The sequence below is a fragment of the Aotus nancymaae genome, unplaced genomic scaffold (assembly GCF_030222135.1).
Source record: "Aotus nancymaae isolate 86718 unplaced genomic scaffold, 86718_ANA_hifiasm-v0.15.2.pri h1tg000002l, whole genome shotgun sequence".
Taxonomy (NCBI): domain Eukaryota; kingdom Metazoa; phylum Chordata; class Mammalia; order Primates; family Aotidae; genus Aotus; species Aotus nancymaae.
In genome coordinates, this window is record NW_026988413.1 from 18,712,421 (window position 1) to 18,730,244 (window position 17,824).

General features: G+C 45.2%; 1 protein-coding gene across 4 annotated transcripts in view; it reads left to right on the forward strand.

Annotated features, from left to right (window-relative positions):
- ATP6V0A4 (ATPase H+ transporting V0 subunit a4) overlaps window positions 1–17,824 on the forward strand; it is a 93,658-nt gene that overhangs the window by 60,202 nt on the left and 15,632 nt on the right. For 3 of the 4 annotated variants that reach the window (XM_064373023.1, XM_064373017.1, XM_064373030.1), the window contains exons 14-17: window positions 241–334; window positions 5,993–6,111; window positions 9,439–9,655; window positions 13,941–14,042. In XM_064373023.1, coding sequence (XP_064229093.1) covers window positions 241–334; window positions 5,993–6,111; window positions 9,439–9,655; window positions 13,941–14,042 — 532 coding nt within the window. The remainder of the gene's footprint in view (window positions 1–240; window positions 335–5,992; window positions 6,112–9,438; window positions 9,656–13,940; window positions 14,043–17,824) is intronic. The other variant, XM_064373035.1, reaches the window with a different exon arrangement.

Sequence of the window (17,824 nt, forward strand, 5' to 3'; positions counted from 1 at the left end):
ACATCAGGCTGAGATCTCTTTGGAAACTCAGGCTGTGACCTCCTTAGGGGCCAGATGGTAATTTCTGTCTCCTCAGTGCTTAGGGCAATACTTGATGCATAGAAGATATTGAATCAACCAAATTGATGAGTTGCATCAGTAGTGGGGCTTTGATAGGCAAGTTCGTGACTGGTGGTTCTATAGCATTTTTTTCTGCCTCTGGTTGCTCATTTTTGCTTTTCTCCCTTTCTCTCTCTAAAGCACTCATGTAATGGAGGAAAATCCGTATCTGCAGCTGGACCCAGCCATACCAGGAGTGTATTCTGGAAATCCATACCCATTTGGGATTGATCCGGTAATAATGTCGTCTTGGGTTAAATATTTATTTTTAATAAATATTTTAAATATTCCACAACTGTCTTGTGGAAGAGACCTCTGGATAGAGAAGAGAAGGCCAGCAAAGCCTGTCAAATCAACAAACTTGTGTTGAGATAAAATAACTTTTGCTGAGGTTTTTGTAACACACAGAGCCAGATTCAAATAAATATTCTATCTGCACCCTCTACCCGGCCCCATTTTCCATGCAGTTCCCCAAACATCTGCCTCTTTCTCCATCAATTACATCCCTGGTGGTTAATAATCGCTTCTTTAAAAGGCACTTGATTGCCTGGGAAGTATGCATATTAGATAAGCTATTTAGCATCCTAATCAAGTTCAAGTTCCCTGCTTGATATTTTCTTGCAGTGGGAAACATTTTCCTTTTTTCTAAAAAAGTGTAGATTTGCTTTTATGTTTGTTTTGTTTTGTTTTTGAGATGAAGTCTCATACTGTCGCCCAGGCTGGAGTGCAATGGCGTGATCTCAGCTCACTGCAACCTCCGCCTCCTGGGTTCAAGCAATTCTCCTGCCTCAGCCTCCCAAGTAGCTGGGACTACAGGTGCCCACCACCACAGCCGGCTAATTTTTTATATTTTTAGTAGAGATGGGGTTTTACTCTTTTGGCCAGGCTGATCTTGAACTCCTGATCTTGTGATCCACCTCCCGTAGTGCTGGAATTACAGGCATGAGCCACTGCGCCTGGCTTTGTTTTGTTTTACTGCACAGAATTGACACTTTTTTTTAAAAGAGTATTTGCTTCATTTTATTTGTTTGTTATATATATCTCAGTCAACTAGATTCGAGCTAAGCAAAATGATACTTCCTCAAAGCCTGTAGATGTAAAGGGGTTTTGAGGAGCCATAACACATGCCCATTCATGTAAAGCCATTTATTTATATTGGCCCAGTGCATGCTGCCACCAGGTGGCGGCCTTATGCTCCAAATGAGCATGAACTGAACTAAAACTGAACTTGGCAAATGTCTGTAAATGTTTCTTCTAAGCTCTCTTCTTTGTACGAGAGAACCTGAGACCTCACTTTGTGTTGCTGACAGTTGGGAGTAAATAGTACTAGCCCTAAAATTGGTTCTCCAGTCTCTCTTGTCGTGCGCATCACCTCCTCTTAAGTCTTCCTGGGTCATCCTGCTGTCTCCTGCCTCCCCGCCTTTATGAAAACAGAAACTTTGCCAGAGATTTGTTTATGCTTGCCATCCAGGCACACTTGCATTCTAAGTTTTATCAAAAGTGGTGAAGTCCTTGAAGGCTGGTTTGTAAGTTGGAAAGTGTTAAAAACCAATTTGAATTATTTTTGTGGCCTGCAAGACTTTGTTGTGGTCAAAGGCATTTCAGGTTTAGTGAGCAGGTGGAGAAGGAATCTAGAGGGATGATCTTAGGGTCTGGTTGATCTTCCTTGGTTTGGAATCTCATTGCTCCGATAGTCTTGTCTCTCCCCTCTGTGGCCCACGGTTAATTCATCAGCAAATCCTGCCTGTCCATTTCTGCTCCTCAGGCAGCATGGGGCTACAGTATTTCATATCGCAGAGCTGAGTGATCCTGAGTTTCTGCTCTGCATGCAATTTTGTCATCTGCCCACAAGTTAGATAAGAAAGAAAATACATCAGGGTGAAAGAGAATGTGGGATATTGAAAATAATGAAATTTGTTCCTAGGAACATTTAGAATTTTGAAAAATTCTGGCCTTTCTATCCTGAAATAGTACATATATGTGATAAAAAAAAATCTATACAACACAAAACATTATATAACAAAGAGCTGGAGTTGGCCTGATGTGATGGCTCACACCTGTAATCCAAGCACTTTGGGAGGCCGAGCCAGGTGGATCACTTGAGGTCAGGAGTTCAAGACCAGGCTGACCAACCTGGTGAAGCCTTGCCTCCACTAAAAATACGGAAATTAGCTGGGCACAGTGACACATGCCAGTAGTCCCAGCTACTTGGGAGGCTGAGGCAGAAGGATTGCTTTAACCCAGGAGGTGGAGGTTGCAGTGAGCTGAGATCACGCCACTGTACTCCAGCATGGGCAATCAGAGTGAGAGCCCATCTCAAAAAAAGAAAGTAAAAATACCAAAATTAGCCAGCATGGGGTGGTATATGCCTGTGATCTCAGCTACACAGGAGGCTGAGGAAGTACTTGAATCTGGGAGGCAGAGGTTGCAGTAAGCTGAGATTGCACCACTGCACTCCAGCCTGGGTGACACAGACAGTCTCTGTCTCAAAGAAAAGCAAAGCAGGAGTTGCCTTTCCTTTCCTACTTCTCCGGTTCCTGCAGTCCTATTCCTCAGAGATAACCACTTTAACAGAACATGTCTGTCTTAGTCCATTTTCAGGCTGGTGATAAAGGCATCCCCAGGACTGGGTAATTTATAAAGAAAGAGATAGTGTAGGGAGGCCACACAATCATGGCGAAGGTGAAAGGCACATCTTACATGGCGGCAGGCAAGAGAGAAAATGAGAACCAAGTGAAAGGGATTTCCCCTTATAAAATCATCGGCTTTCATGAGACTTATTCACTCCTACAAGAACAGTATGGAGGAAACCACCCCTGTGATTCAATTATCTCCCATCGGGTCCCTCCCACAACACATGGGAATTATGGGAGCTACAATTCAAGATGAGATTTGGGTGGACACAGCCAAGCCATATCAATGTCTGTGCCTATATTAGTACTTGTGTCATATGTATATTAATAAGGGCTTACCTTTTATATAACACTAATTTCTACAGTGCATTTACTGACTGCATTTGGCATCTATCTGTGAATCTAATCACGAAATATTTGGCCTTCCTCATAGCTGGCCTCAGGTGTTTTTGCAAATTTTATGACAAATGAACATAATAAAATGATTAAGAGTCTGAGCTCTTCACACAGGAATCAGAATGTCTGTGTTTAAATCTTTGCTTTTCTATTTACTTGCTCTGTGAGTTTGAGCATATTAACATCTCTCTGTTTGTTTCCTCACCTATAAAATGCATATAATGACAGCCCTAGGCCAGGTGGGGTGGCTCACACCTGTAATCCCAGCACTTTGTGAGGCCGAGGCAGGTGGATCATCTGTGGTTAGGAGTTCAAGACCAGCCTGGCCAACAGGGTGAAACCCTGCTCTACTAAAAATACAAAATTAGCCAGGCATGATGGCAGGTACCTGTAATCCCAGCTACTCGGAGGCTGAGGCAGGAGAATTGCTTGAACCTGGGAGGCAGATGTTTCAGTGAGCCGAGCTTGCGCCATTGCACTCCAGCCTGGGCGACAAGAGCGAAACTCCATCTCAAAATAAATAAATACATTATAGCACTAACTCCTGGGACTGCTCAGCAAAAGAAATTATTTTTACACGTAAACCCCCCAGAACAGAGTCTGCTGCACAAATGTGGCAAATGGTCCTTGAATTTTAGTTATTCTTATGTCATTTCTTCCTAGGTGTATAAGTAACTTAATCTTCCTGAAGTTGTAATAAATTACCTTATCTGTAAAATGACAATACCTATATCTCATAGAGTTTTTAGTGGAATTAAATGAGATACACATATCTAAATTGCTTAGTATGTGCTTGGTACTTAACTATTAACATTTTAAAATTTCATTTTTATTTATTTATTTAGAGATAGGGTCTTGCTCTCTTGCCCAGGCTGTAATACAGTGGCATGATCATGACTCACTGCAGCCTTGACCTCCTGGGCTCAGTCTTCCTGCTTCAGCCTCCAAGCAGCTGGGACTACAGGCACATGCCACTCCATGCTGGGCTAATTTTTAAAAAAAGTTTCTGTAGAGGCTGAGTGCGTTGGCTCACGCCTGTAATCCCAGCACTTTGAGAAGCTGAGGCGGGCAGATCATGAGGTCAGGAGTTTGAGACCAGTCTGGCCAATATGGTGGAACCCCTTCTCTACTAAAAATACAAAAAGTAGCCTGGCGTGGTGGCGCACGCCTGTAGTCCCAGCTACTCAGGAGGCTGAGGCAGGAGAATTGCTTGACCCCGGGAGGTGGAGGTTGCAGTGAGCTGAGATCATGCCACTGCACTTCAGCCTGAGTGACAGAGCAAGACTGTCTCAAAAAAAAAAAAAAAAAAGTTTTTGTAGAGACAGGGTCTCAGTTGTAACCAGGCTGGTCTTAAACTCCTGACGTCAAGTGATCTTGCTGTCTTAGCGTCCCAAAGTGGTGGAATTACAACCGTGAGCCACTGCCCCTGGCCAACATTTTTAATATGTCAGATTTGGCTGGATCTAAAGTATCCTAGCAGACAGACCTGCCCTCACTGCCTCCTCAGTGGGTGCCCCTCCGGCCTAGCTCAGGTCATTGCAAAGGAAGAATCAGTGCAAATTATCACCCGACCGTGTGAGCACGTGTGTATGTGTGATGGAGGGAGCAACATGATTGTGTTTGAGGTTGTGTCTGATTGGATGTTGGCCCCTTAACAGAAGCAAAGAAGTTTAGAGGAGGAAGTCATTTAGGAGCAAAGGTGAGAATGACATTGTACCTTTGTCGCCTTTGACATGTCCCAGAGGAAGCCTGAAGACAATTTGGGATGTACCTCAAGTTCAGGTGGGGCAGGGGAAGGAGCAAGGACTTGGAACCATTTCCACGGAGTAAGAGTGGAGACTGTGGGGCTGCTGAGATTTAAATGGGGAAGAGGAATATTAGCAACTCTGGTCATTAGCCAGCGTCAGATCCCAACCACCCCCCTCCACCCACCTGCCCCCTGCACGACCACCCAGTGTGCTTTCTTCTCTTGTCAGTATCATCGGTATCGTTTGGGGCAGGACAGGTACACATGATCCCCACCTGGCGGTGCTGTTTAAAACAGGGGCTGTGTAGAAGGCAGGAACTGCATCTGACCCATTGTGCTTACAAAGACTGATTACAGGAACGGCTTCTTGAGAAGGGCCTGGGGAAATGCTTTGTAACGTGAAGCACTATAGACTTTCAGAGTAAGAGGTGGTATTGTTTAAAAGGATTGGATACATCCATGGGCCAGTGATCTCTAGGCCATGATGAAGGAAACTGAGGCAAGTTTGAGATCTTTGCATAATGGTACAGATTATCTTTCCTTTTTTGAGCTGGAGTCTTACTCTGTTGCTTAGGCTGGAATGCAGTGGCATGATCTCGGCTCACTGCAATCTCCGCCTTCCGGGTTCAAGTGATTCTCCTGCCTCAGCCTCCTGAGTAGTTGGGATTACAGGCACGTGCCACCATGTTCAGCTAATTTTTGTGTTTTTAATAGAGACGGGGTTTCACCCTGTTGACCAGGCTGGTCTCGAACTCCTGACCTCAACTGATCCATCCGCCTTGGCCTCCCAAATTATCTTTTCACGTAGGGTTTTTCTCCCCTGTTTTCCTCTAGCAAAACAGGGGAGAAAAATATGTGCTATTTTCATCATAGTGCTTCATGCTATGATAATAGCCCGAAGGATCCTGTTATTTTTGTCATTAAAGTTGCATTTATAAAGGGCTTCATCCTTTTTTCCTTTTTGGAGACCAAAATGCATGTATTGAGTGGGACTGAAACATGAAAGTGCAGTTCCCGAGCGATTTGCTCGGGGAGAGTTGTGCTGTGGCCCTCAACTCCAGTCGAACTTCTAAGACTCTCTCTCATGTGGTTTTTTTTTGTCCCATTTCTCGTCCAGATTTGGAACTTGGCTTCAAACAAACTCACATTTTTGAACTCCTATAAAATGAAGATGTCGGTGGTCCTGGGAATCGTCCAGATGGTTTTTGGTGTCATCCTCAGTCTTTTCAATCACATGTAAGTTTCTTGATTCACTCTCTGCCTGTTCTGTCTAATCATACTGATGATGAATGGTGACAGAACCACTGGCTTGGGACCTGCATTTCTCTGTACAAGTTTTCTACCTGTAAGGGGCACTTTCCTGTGCATCTTGGCTTGAGCCAACACAAGCTGGTTGGCTGGAAATGGCAGCACCTCCGTTTCTCCTGAGCAGAGTCTCTCCAAGGTAAGTGCTCCTCTGGCCCAAGGAATACTTGAGGGTTCAAAAAAACACTGGAGGCTGGGCACAGTGGCTCACACCTGTAATCCCAGCACTTTGGGAAGCCAGCGTGTGGATCGCCTGAGGTCAGGAGTTCAAGACCAGCCTGGCCAACATGGTGAAACCTCATCTCTACTAAAAATACAAAAATTAGCCAGATGTGGTGGCGGGCACCTATAATCCCAGCTACTCGGGAGGTTGAGGCAGGAGAATTACTTGAACCTGGGAGGCAGAGATTGCAGTGAGCTGAGATCGCACCATTGCACTCCATCCTGGTTGACGGGGTAAGATTACATCTCAAAAAAAAAAAAAAAGGAGGCCGGGCACGGTGGCTCACGCCTGTAATCCCGGCACTTTGGGAGGCTGAGGCGGGTGGATCATGAGGTCAAGAGATCGAGACCATCCTGGTCAACATGGTGAAACCCCGTCTCTACTAAAAATACAAAAAAAATTAGCTGGGCATGGTGGCGCGTGCCTGTAATCCCAGCTACTCAGGAGGCTAAAGCAGGAGAATTGCCTGAACCCAGGAGGCGGAGGTTGTGGTGAGCCAAGATCGCGCCATTGCACTCCAGCCTGGGTAACAAGAGCGAAACTCTGTCTCAAAAAAAAAAAAAAAAAAAAAAGGCCAGGTACAGTGGCTCATGCCTGTAATTCCAGCACATCAGGAGGCCGAGGCGGGTGGATCAGGAGGTCAAGAGATCGAGACCGTCCTGGCCAACATGGTGAAACCCAGTCTGTACTAAAAATACAAAATTTAGCAGGGATGGTGGCAGGCACCTGTGGTCCCAGCTACTTGGGAGGCTGAGGCAGGAGAATCACTTGAACTTGGGAGGCAGAGGTTGCAGTGAGTTGAGATCACACCATTGCACTCTAGCTGGGGTGACAGAGTGAGACTCCATCTCAAAAAAGAAAAAAAAGACTGGAAATCCCACAGCATCTTGTGTTCTCCCCAACCTGAAAGGCCTTGATTGGTGCTGTCTCCAAGCTCAGATCCCACCAAATGGGCCAAGAGGAATATATGTGAATTTTGGCCGTGATGCCCTCAGGTCCTGCCTTCCACTCGGTAACATTTCTTCCTGCTGGCAGCAGCCTTTCTGTCACTTCTTTGGCTGTTGATGGTGCCATGTCTGTTCTTTTCCTTCTATCAAGATCCATCATTGGAAAACATCTTAAGCTTATTTATGGTAAAGGTATAAATGTTTGCAAACAGCTTCAAATGTGCCTTTCACACGTGCCTTTTGTGAACATGGCTGTTGACTTGTAGGCGCTGTTGAGATCCCACCTCTATGGAGGTGAGCGGTGCGGGGACACCATGGCGCCACAGAAATGATGAAGTGTTTGGAATCAGAAGTTTAAGTCTTGGTTCTACCTCTTAGTAGCTGCGTGATCATAGAGTCAGTCATTGCTTAATGTGTCTGAGATGATTATTTTTACAGAATGGGAATACATACTCAGAATGGGTTAGGCTATTGTGAGTAACAGATAGCCTCCAAATTTCAGTAGCTTAAGACCAACACATGTCCATCATGGGCCCCCCAAGGCTTGGGCAGCCCCCACCTGGAACTTTGTCAGTTCTCACAGCAGAAGGAGGGGGTGAGTTACACATCAATTTCTTTGTTTTTGTTGTTTTTTTTGAGATGGAGTCTCACTCTTGTTGCCCAGGCTAGAGTGCAATGGTGCAATATTGGCTCACTGCAACCTCTGCTTCCTGGGCTCAAGTGATTCTCCTGCCTCAGTCTCCTGAGTAGCTGGGACTACAAGTGTGCGCCACCACGTCCGGCAAATTTTTGTATTTTTAGGAGAGATGGGGTTTCATCATACTGGCCAGGCTGGTCTTGAACTCCTGACTTCAAGTGATCCACCCGCCTCAGCCTCCCAAACTGCTAGGATTATAGACGTGAGCCACCGTGCCTGACCCGAAAATGCTTTTAATACACTTATCTACTAAACATTATAGCTTAGCCTAGACTACCTTAAAATGTTACCAGAACACTTAAATGAACACACTGCTGGGCGAAATCAACGAACACAAAGCCTGTTTTATAATAGTTGAACATCTCATGTAATTGACTGAATGCTTCACTGAAAATGAAAAACAGAAGGGTTGTATGGGTATCATCGTAAATCATAAGTTGAACTGTGGTAAGTTGGGGACCATCTGTGCTCGGCTCTGGTGTCGTAGTAGGAGTGCAGCCGTAGGCAATACGTAAACAAGTGAACGTGGCTGTGCACCAAGAACATTTTATTTGTGAACACTGAATTGTGACGTTTATGTAATTTTCATGTATTACAAAATATTCTTTTGGGTTTTTTTTTTTTTGAGATGGAGTCTTACTCTGTCGCCCAGGCTGGAGTGCAGCGGCGCGATCTCGATTCACTGCAACCTCCACTTCCCAGGTTCAAGCAGTTTTCCTGCCTCAGCCTCCTGAGTGGCTGGGATTGCTGGTGCACGCCACCATGGCTGGCTAATTTTTTTGTATTTTTAGTACAGATGGGGTTTCACCAAGTTGGCCGGGGCTGGTCTTGAACTCCTGACCTCGTGATCCACCTGCCTCAGCCTCCCCAAGTGCTGGGATTACAGGCTGGAACCACCGTGCCTGACTTCTTTTGAGTTTTTCACCTCAACAATTTAAGAATGTAAAAACCATTCTTAACTTCCAGGCTGTACAGAATCAGGTGTTAGGCTCAATTGACTTGCGGGCCACAGTTTGCCGAGCCCTATCTTAGAGCGTTCTTAGGAAAAAGCTTCCAAGTCCCCCATTCTCTATCCTCTTGCCTTTGAATGTGCAACTGTGAGCTAGGTCTGCATGCGAAGCTGTGGTCAGATCACCACCCTCTCTGTGTGGGCGTGACCTTTGCTTTAGATGTTACTTCTAGACCATGGTTCTCTCTGACTCTTTTGTGCAAAAGCACAGTATTTCCTTTTTGTATTCTTTTCTATGTATCAATTCAGGATTGCTGTTTGCTGGGGGATGTGGGGCTCCGTTGCAAAAAAAAAAAATGCATTTTGTGCTTTGAGAGAATAATGAAGTCCTAATGTTCCCTTGATATTCTGTCTTGTGTATGTGTGTGTTTTCCACCCCCAGATACTTCAGAAGAACTCTCAACATCATTCTGCAATTTATCCCTGAGATGATTTTTATCCTGTGTCTGTTTGGATACCTGGTTTTCATGATCGTTTTCAAATGGTGCCACTTTGACGTCCATGTGTCTCAGCATGCCCCCAGCATCCTCATCCACTTCATCAACATGTTTCTGTTTAACTACAGTGACTCTTCTAACGCACCCCTCTACAAATATCAGGTATTCCTGCTTTTTTAAGTCTTCTTTTATTTACTCGTTTATGTAAAATTTCTCTCCTACTCTTTTTTTTTTTTTTGAGATGGAGTCTTGCTCTCACCCAGGCTGGAGTGCAGTAGCGCCATCTTGGCTCACTGCAACCTCTGCCTCCCGGGTTCAAGCGATTCTCCTGCCTCAGCTTCCTGAGTAGCTAGGATTACAGGTGTGTGCCACCATGCTTGACTAATTTTTGTATTTTTAGTAGAGAAAGGGTCTGACCATGTTGGCCAGGCTGGTCTCCAACTCCTGACCTCAAGTGATCCACCCACCTTGGCCTCCCAAAGTGCTGGGACTGCAGGCATGAGCCGCTGCACTTGGCCTCTCTCCTGCTCTTGAGTGTTGCAAAGAGTAGTTATTTGTAAAACTGAGCCATCTTAGCATCCAGTGAAGGGTGTTACATCCTTTACATTTCAAGAGGGTCTTATTAAATGAAGGCACAAGCACTGCGGACTACGGTGTGGCTCCAGCAGTTCTTGTTGGGGTAATACATGAGAGGGATTATTGCAGAGAGGTTGAAGGTTGTCTTCTACATGGGCTATGAAGAAAGGAAAAAAAACTCTTCACATTGACGGACTTGGAACTGTAAAGTGTTCTATATGGCACCTTAATACTTAATAATCTTTAATCCAAAGAGTGAACTCTAGCTAAATTAACAAGAATAATAATTGAAACAGAATCAAGAAGAAAAAGCCCTGTATTCACATGGATAGATCGTTTCTGGAAAATGACAAATCAAACTGTTGCTCTTCTGTGAGTTTCCAAAGCTGGTGGGAGCTGCTGTTTTTTTTATTTTTTGCTCTTCTTCCAGAGACAGTTCATCCCAATTATTGCCACTCTGATTTCTTCCATTTCTTTTAGCCTTGTTAGCAAGTTAATATTTTATTTATTTATTTATTTATTTATTTATTATTCTTTTTTATTTTTGGAGATGGCATCTCACTCTGTCACTCAGGCTGGAGTGCAGTGGCATGATGTTGGCTCACTGCAACCTCAGCCTCCCGGGTTCAAGCGATTCTCCTGCCTCAGCCTCCCAGGCAGCTGGGATTACAGGCACCCACCCCCAGGCCCAGATAATTTTTGCATTTTTGGTAGAGATGTAATTTCATTATGTTGGTCAGCTGGTGTTGAACTCCTGACCGAAGGTAATCCGCCTACCTCGGCCTCCCAAAGTGGTGGGATTATAGGTGTAAGCCACCACGCCCAGCCAATATTTTATTTTTAAAAGATATAAAAATCCTATTGGAGCGGGATAGAAAAATAACCCAGTGTGTAGTTATTTGATAACATAAGTAACAGTAGCTTTTTCCCCCGGGCCTCTGCCAGTGATTAACCTGATCATATTATCTGAGGGTAGATTTTTCACTAAAAAAGACCAATTTATATAGGTGCTGATTCCTCTGGATGGAGCCCTATGGCTTGTTCCACAAGGCCAGCTGCCCTTCATTGTGAAGGTTTTCTGCTGGCGATTGCGCCTTGGATGTCCCATTTAATGTCATGCTTCTATGGCCACGCCCCTCCTCATGGGTTTGATTCCTAGTTGTGTTCTCTTTCCCTAACTGAGTATCAATAAGAAGAAGAAAAAATGCCTTGTAATTGGATTTTCATAAGGAATGAGTTTAGATAAGAATCAGAGGCCAGGCGAGGTGGCTCATGCCTGTAGTCCGAGCACTTTGGGAGGCTGAGGTGGGTGAATCACGAGGTCAGAAGTTCAAGATCAGCCTGACCAACATGGTGGAACCCCATTTTTACTAAAAATACAAAAAAATAGGTGGGCATGGTGACATGCACCTGTAATCCTAGCTACTCGGGAGGCTGAGTCAGGAGAATCGCTTGAACCCAGGAGGTAGAGGATGCTGTGAGCCAAGCTGACGCCATTGCACTCCAGCCTGGGTGACAGAGCGAGACTGGTCTCAAAAAAAAAAAAAAAAGAAGAAGAATCAGAAGAAACAGGCACATGACCGATGACCGTTGGGGACCATTTTGTCCTCCATAGATGGTAGCCGTGAGCCATACCCAGCATGTTGGCATGAACTGAATGCATTTTGAAGGTTCATCTACTCAGTGCTGGATCTAAATGAATGTTTGTTTGGATTTCCCAAATAATTCTTCTATTTTAAGGCAGAGAACTCAGATTCACCAAAATAGTCCGTGTACTAACCACTTTCATTGAGACTGAAGGCCTCGCTTAGTCTGGAATGTGCACTGAGCACTGCACAGGGAGTGCATGGCTTTTCCAGGTTTTTTTCTCCTTAAAAGCATTATGTGGAGTTGGCTGGTTTCCCCACACCCTAGTATAAAGATTAATTATCTTGACACAGTTTGAAGTTTTCATAACCTCACGTTGGGGTTGTGCAGCTGGCAGAGACAATACAAGTTAATAAAGTCCCTTCCCAGGCCAGGAGAGGTGGATCCTGCCTATAATCCTGGTACTTTGGGAAGCTGAGGCGGGTGGATCACCTGAGATCAGGAGTTTGAGATCAGCCTGGCCAACATGGAGAAACCTAGTCTCTACTAAAAATACAAAATTAGCCAGGCGTGGTGGTGCATGCCTGTAATCCCAGCTACTCAGGAGGCTGAGGCAGGAGAATCACTTGAACCCTGGAGGCGGAGGTTCTGGAGAGCTGAGATTTCACTACTGTACTCTAGCCTGGGCAACAAGAGCAGAAGTCCATCTCAAAAGAAAAAAAAGTCCCTTTCCAACATTGTCCTGCCTGTCTTTGAATATCAGAGGATAGCTACACACACACACACACACGCGCGCGCGCGTGCACACACACCATTGCATGGTACATCATCGGGGGGAAATCCTGTTGTGTAAAAATGGACAAAGGGCCATGAGACAGCATCGCGTGCAGGTGCTAGGACGGGCAAGTTCAGCCTGGGTTCCCATGGTCTCCCTTCCTCTTTTGGACATTTGAAAGTGGAGTGAGGGGGAAGATGGAACAAATAGTGCTCCCACTATTTCAGGGTAAACTTTGTTACAGTTGGGATAATTTCATCTCCTAGCATTTACTGCCACCTTGGTCAGAACGCTTGGAGGAACGTGAAGGCTCAAGAAACGTTTTTCTATTTCCTTCGAGCACCCTGTTCTCAGTCCTTCTCAGCCGCTCTGACCGAGCCTTCTGAGCCTTCTGGTTCTTTTGACCATAGCAGCTGTGAGTCACTCCTCTAAACTGGTCGGTGGGGTGTGTATGAAAAAGGAGGCAGGGGCATGAGGCTGTGAAAGGCGATCTGGAGCAGGAAGATAACAGGGACTCTTCCAGGGTTTCAGCAGAGGCCTGAACACTGCAGATGCCTCTCTCCAAAGGGAAGGCGAGAGAGACCGAGAGTGAGTTCAAAGTGGGTATCCCGGAGCCTGTTGGGTAACTCACCCACATTGAAGGGGTGAAAGTCAGGTATCAACTGTGAGGAACTTCTTTTTTTTTTTTTTTTTAAAGAGATAGGAGCAAGAGAGCTCAGATAATTATCTAGGACTCAAAATAGAAAATTACCGATTGAGGCTGGGCGTGGTGGCTCACGATTGTAATCCCAGCACTTTGGGAGGCCGAGGCGGGTGGATCACGAGGTCAGGAGTTCAAGACCAGCCTTGCCAACACAGTGAAACCCTGTCTCTACTAAAAATACAAAAATTAGCTGGGTGTGGTGCCAGGGGCCTGTAATCCCAGCTACTCGGGAGGCTGAGGCAGGAGAATCGCTTGAACCCAGGAGGTGGAGGTTGCAGTGAGCCAAGACTGCACCACTGCGCTCCAGCCTGGGCAATAGAGTGAGACTCTGTTTGAAAAAAGAAAAAAAATACCGATTGAATAATGTTTGTGACTTAAAGCGACCCAAGGACTTTTGAGTACCACTGAGTGATTGGTGAAGTCATGAGGCCTGCCATAGTTTTCATCCAGACCCAGGTGAAAAAGAACCCCATGGAACAGAGTTGAAGACAAGGGATGCCTTTATTATGTGTACTTCTTGTTCAAAAGACTGGTTACATATGGTATAGCAGCTCCTCAGAGATAAGGAATACAGAGAGTGAGTTTCCAGCATCCACCCTGTGTTGAGCATTGGACACACTGGACAGATATTTCTCTATCTGAAAGGAGAATGTGCCAGATATGAAGGTGAATGGATTCACTGAAATGTTTTAGATCTCTCAAAATAAAGTGCTAGTGAAGTGACCGGTAGTGAGGTCACTTTTCATGTAAGACATGCTGTTCTGTCATGTGAAAATGATGGGAATCTCACCATTTTGGTCTTGCAGCAAGAAGTCCAAAGTTTCTTTGTGGTTATGGCTTTGATCTCTGTGCCGTGGATGCTTCTGATTAAGCCGTTCATTCTTAGAGCCAGTCTTCGGAAATCCCGGGTAAGGGCTGTTTCAGTTCACCCAACTTTGCATAGGAATGTGGGTTTCTGGAAAGAAAAATCTGGGGTTTAGAGAGAATGCTGGGCTGCCAGAGCCAAAGAATGGTGTTGAGGAACTGACCTGCCTGGCGTATGTTTCCTTCTATGGAGCTAGACTTTTCCACTGGGTCCTCTTATTTCCAGCAAGATGCTCTATTAAGGGCAAGCACGTTTAAACTTTATGTCTTAGCCGTGCACGATGGCCCATACCTGTAATCCTAGCCCTTTGAGAAGCCTAGGCAGGTGGATCACCCGAGGTCAGGAGTTCAAGACCAGCCTGGCCTACATGGTGAAACCCTGTCTCTACTAAAAATACAAAAATTAGCGAGGTATGGTGTCACGCACCTGTAGTCCCAGTATACACGAGGCTGAGGCAGGAGAATCACTTGAACCCCGGGGCGGGGCGGTGGCAGAGGTTGCAGTGAGCCAAGATCGCACCACTTCACCCCAGCCTGGGCGAAAAGGCAAAACTCCATCTCAAAATAAAATAAATCTTATGTCTTGAAGACTCTGTTCAGGGTGTATGTGTGTTGAATCTAGTGGTAGTTAATGATTTATAAGGATCTGAATGCGGTGGTTTTATTAGTCATAAATAATATTTTATTATGTAAAACAAATATTAAAAGTTGTTTTTCATTAATATTCTAAGGTTATGAGACTTTATTGTTACAGATTGTGTCAGAGAATTAGAAGAGTAAACAAATTGAATTAGGTCGGTTCTTGTTTATTTGTGATTTTTTTCCTGTTGCCAAGTACCAGATTGAGCACGCTTTCTCTTTTTGTCTAAACTGCCCCTGAGCCTCATATGTACTCAGGGGGTGAAGCAGAGTTTAATATCATGCTGAACCAAATAGGATTTAGGAAGATTAACCTTCCAGAGGACATCAGCGTCTAGCTATAACACAGACGATTTGAGATGGTCGTTCTCTGCTTTCCTCTGTCGGTACAAACGGTTAAGTGGAATGTGCTGAGACCATGTATGTTTTAAATGGTTGTAGATGTGTTCAGATTCAATTCTGTTTTTCTAAGATCTTTGTTGGCTACTGAGCTGGAGGGCGGCAGAGTCAGGGACTTAGACATGACGAGACTTGAGTTGAGGAAGTTTGTCCCTATGTGACGCCCTGTTTCTCTGTCACCTGCCTCTCCTCCCACTGTCTCCTTATTTCTTGCCGGTCTGAACTAGTTCCAAAGCTTAGCTGAAACATGATCTATATGAGATTTTCATGAAGAGGAAGACAAAGCAAGGAAGACTTGGTTATTGTTTGGCCTACTGGCGAAAGATCAAGGTGGTTGAGGGCTGTTGAGGTGGATGCTTGTCCAGATAGGTGACCAGCTGTTTCAAAGAGGGTGACAAATACCTGTTGGGAGAAGTAGACACAAGTTTTTTTATTTGGTTTTGTTTTTTTCTAGAGACAAGTTCTGTCTGTCTCTGAGGCCAGAGTGCAGTGGCTATTCACAGGCACAATCATAGCTCACTGTAGCCTCTGACTCCTGGGCTCAAGCCATCCTCCTGCCTCAGCCTCCCAAGTAACTGGGCCTACAGGCATGCCACTTGCCTCAGCATTGTTTTTTTGTAGAGATGGGATCTCACTATCCTGCCTGGCTGCTCTCGAACTCATGGCCTCAAGTGACTATAATTTTTTTTCTAGGATCTAAATCTGTCCATAAGCCAAGAGCTGGGTTGCTGCAGCCTGTCCTGAGTCCCAGGACTGTAAGATAATAGCTTGTCTTGCTCTGCACCACACAAGTTCTTTAAACAGTTGCTGATCTCAAAGTGGTAGATTTCTCCTTAGCTCCGCCAGATGACATAAGCAGAGGGAAGGAGGGAGAGAGAGGGTTTTCCTAGTCTGCTTTCATGGATGATAGTTCTGAAACTGACTGGTAACTGAAGCTCCTGTCTCCTCGGCCCTAGGGATGCACGGCTGTTGACTGTTTCCTCAGGCTGCTGCTTAGGGTCCTGGTGTTTCTTTTTCATGTTAGAAACATCTCCATTCAACAGATGGTTCTATAGTGGTGTTATTTGCCCCTCTCCACCTCTCCTTTGTGAAATCTTACAGACCTAATACATAAACAGTTTGTTCTGATGGACTTCAGGTGATATGAGCAGGGGTCCTGTCTATTAATTAGCCTTTCCTATAACCCTAGGTTCTGGGTTCCTGCAGAATGTGTCCTGGGAACCTCTCCACTAGAGGGCCGCTGTGGCATGGCCCTGGTGGCATGCCCTGTGGGCAGCCAATGAGTACACATCTCCTTCCGAGAGCCCTGTGGCCAGCCACTGGGCACCCCACATTCTGTTTCCCCTTCCATCTTGCTGCTGTGAACCCAGGTTCCCTCATACTCCCACGTCTCAGGTCACAGTGAAATAACTGTGTTTCTATTTAAAATTTCCATGTTGACATGTGCATTTGTTATGGTAAATGTTATTGAAATAAATAACATACAGAGAAGTGCATGAATAACAAGGCAGCAATCCGTGAAGTATCACAACATGAATGTGTTCATGTCACCAGCACTCAAATCAAGAAACAGGTCATCCTTAGAACCTGAAAGTCCTGACCAGGCACAGTGGCTCACGCCTGTAATCCCAACATTTTGGGAGGCTGAGATGGGTGGATCACCTGAGGTTAGAAGTTTGAAACCATTCTGGCCAACGTGATGAAACCCCGTCTCTACTAAAAATACAAAAATTAGCTGGGCGTGGTGGTGGGTGCCTGTAACCCCAACTACTTGGGGGGCTGAGGCAGGAGAATCGCTTGAACCTGAGAGGTGGAGGTTGCAGTGAGCTGAGATCGCTGCCATTGCACTCCAGCCTAGGTGACAGGAATGAAACTCCATCTCAAATAAACAAAAAATCCCTTTGTGCATTCTTCCTGTCACTCTTATCCCAAGAGCAAACATTGTCCTGACCTCCAGTACTGTTGGTTCATTTTGCCTGTTCTTGAACTTTATGTGAATGAAATCATCCAAATGTCTTCTTTGGGATCTGTCCTCTCTCATCCAACGTTGCGGTGTTAGAAATTACAAATAATGATATTATAAACATCCTTGTGTATACCTTTCGGCACATGGGTTTTAATTTTTTTTTTTTTTTAGATGGAGTCTCTCTCTTTGTTGCCCAGGCTGGAGTGCAGTGGCGCAATCTCAGCTAACTACAACCTCCACCTCCTAGGTTCAAGCGATTCTCCTGCCTCAGCCTCCCCAGTAGCTGGGGCTACAGGCATGTGCCACCACACCCAGCTAATTTTTGTATTTTTTATTTTTTTTAGTAGAGACGGGGTTTCACCATGTTGGTCAGGCTGGTCTCGAACTCCTAACCTTGTGATCCACCCGCCTCGGCCTCCCAAAGTGCTGGGATTACAGGTGTGAGCCACTGCTCCTGGCAAAAATTTTAATTTTTTAAAATTTTATATATGTATTTTTAGATAGAGTCTTGCTCTGTTGACCAGACTGGGGTGCAGTGGTGCGATCATAGCTGACTCATCTGGGCTCAAGCAACCCTCCCACCTCAGCCTCCTGAGTAGCTAGGACTGCAGGCCCGCACCACCACGCCTGGCTATTTTTAAATTTTTTTCTGTAGAGATGAGGTCTTGCTATATTGCCCAGGCTGGTCTTTAACTCCTGACATCAAGTGATCCTCCTGCCTTTGCCTCCCAAAGTACTGGGACTATAAGTGTGAGCCCTTGTTCCCAGCCATGTGTGTTTTTACAAAGTTGCCGGTTACTTATACTTATTTACACTGATTGC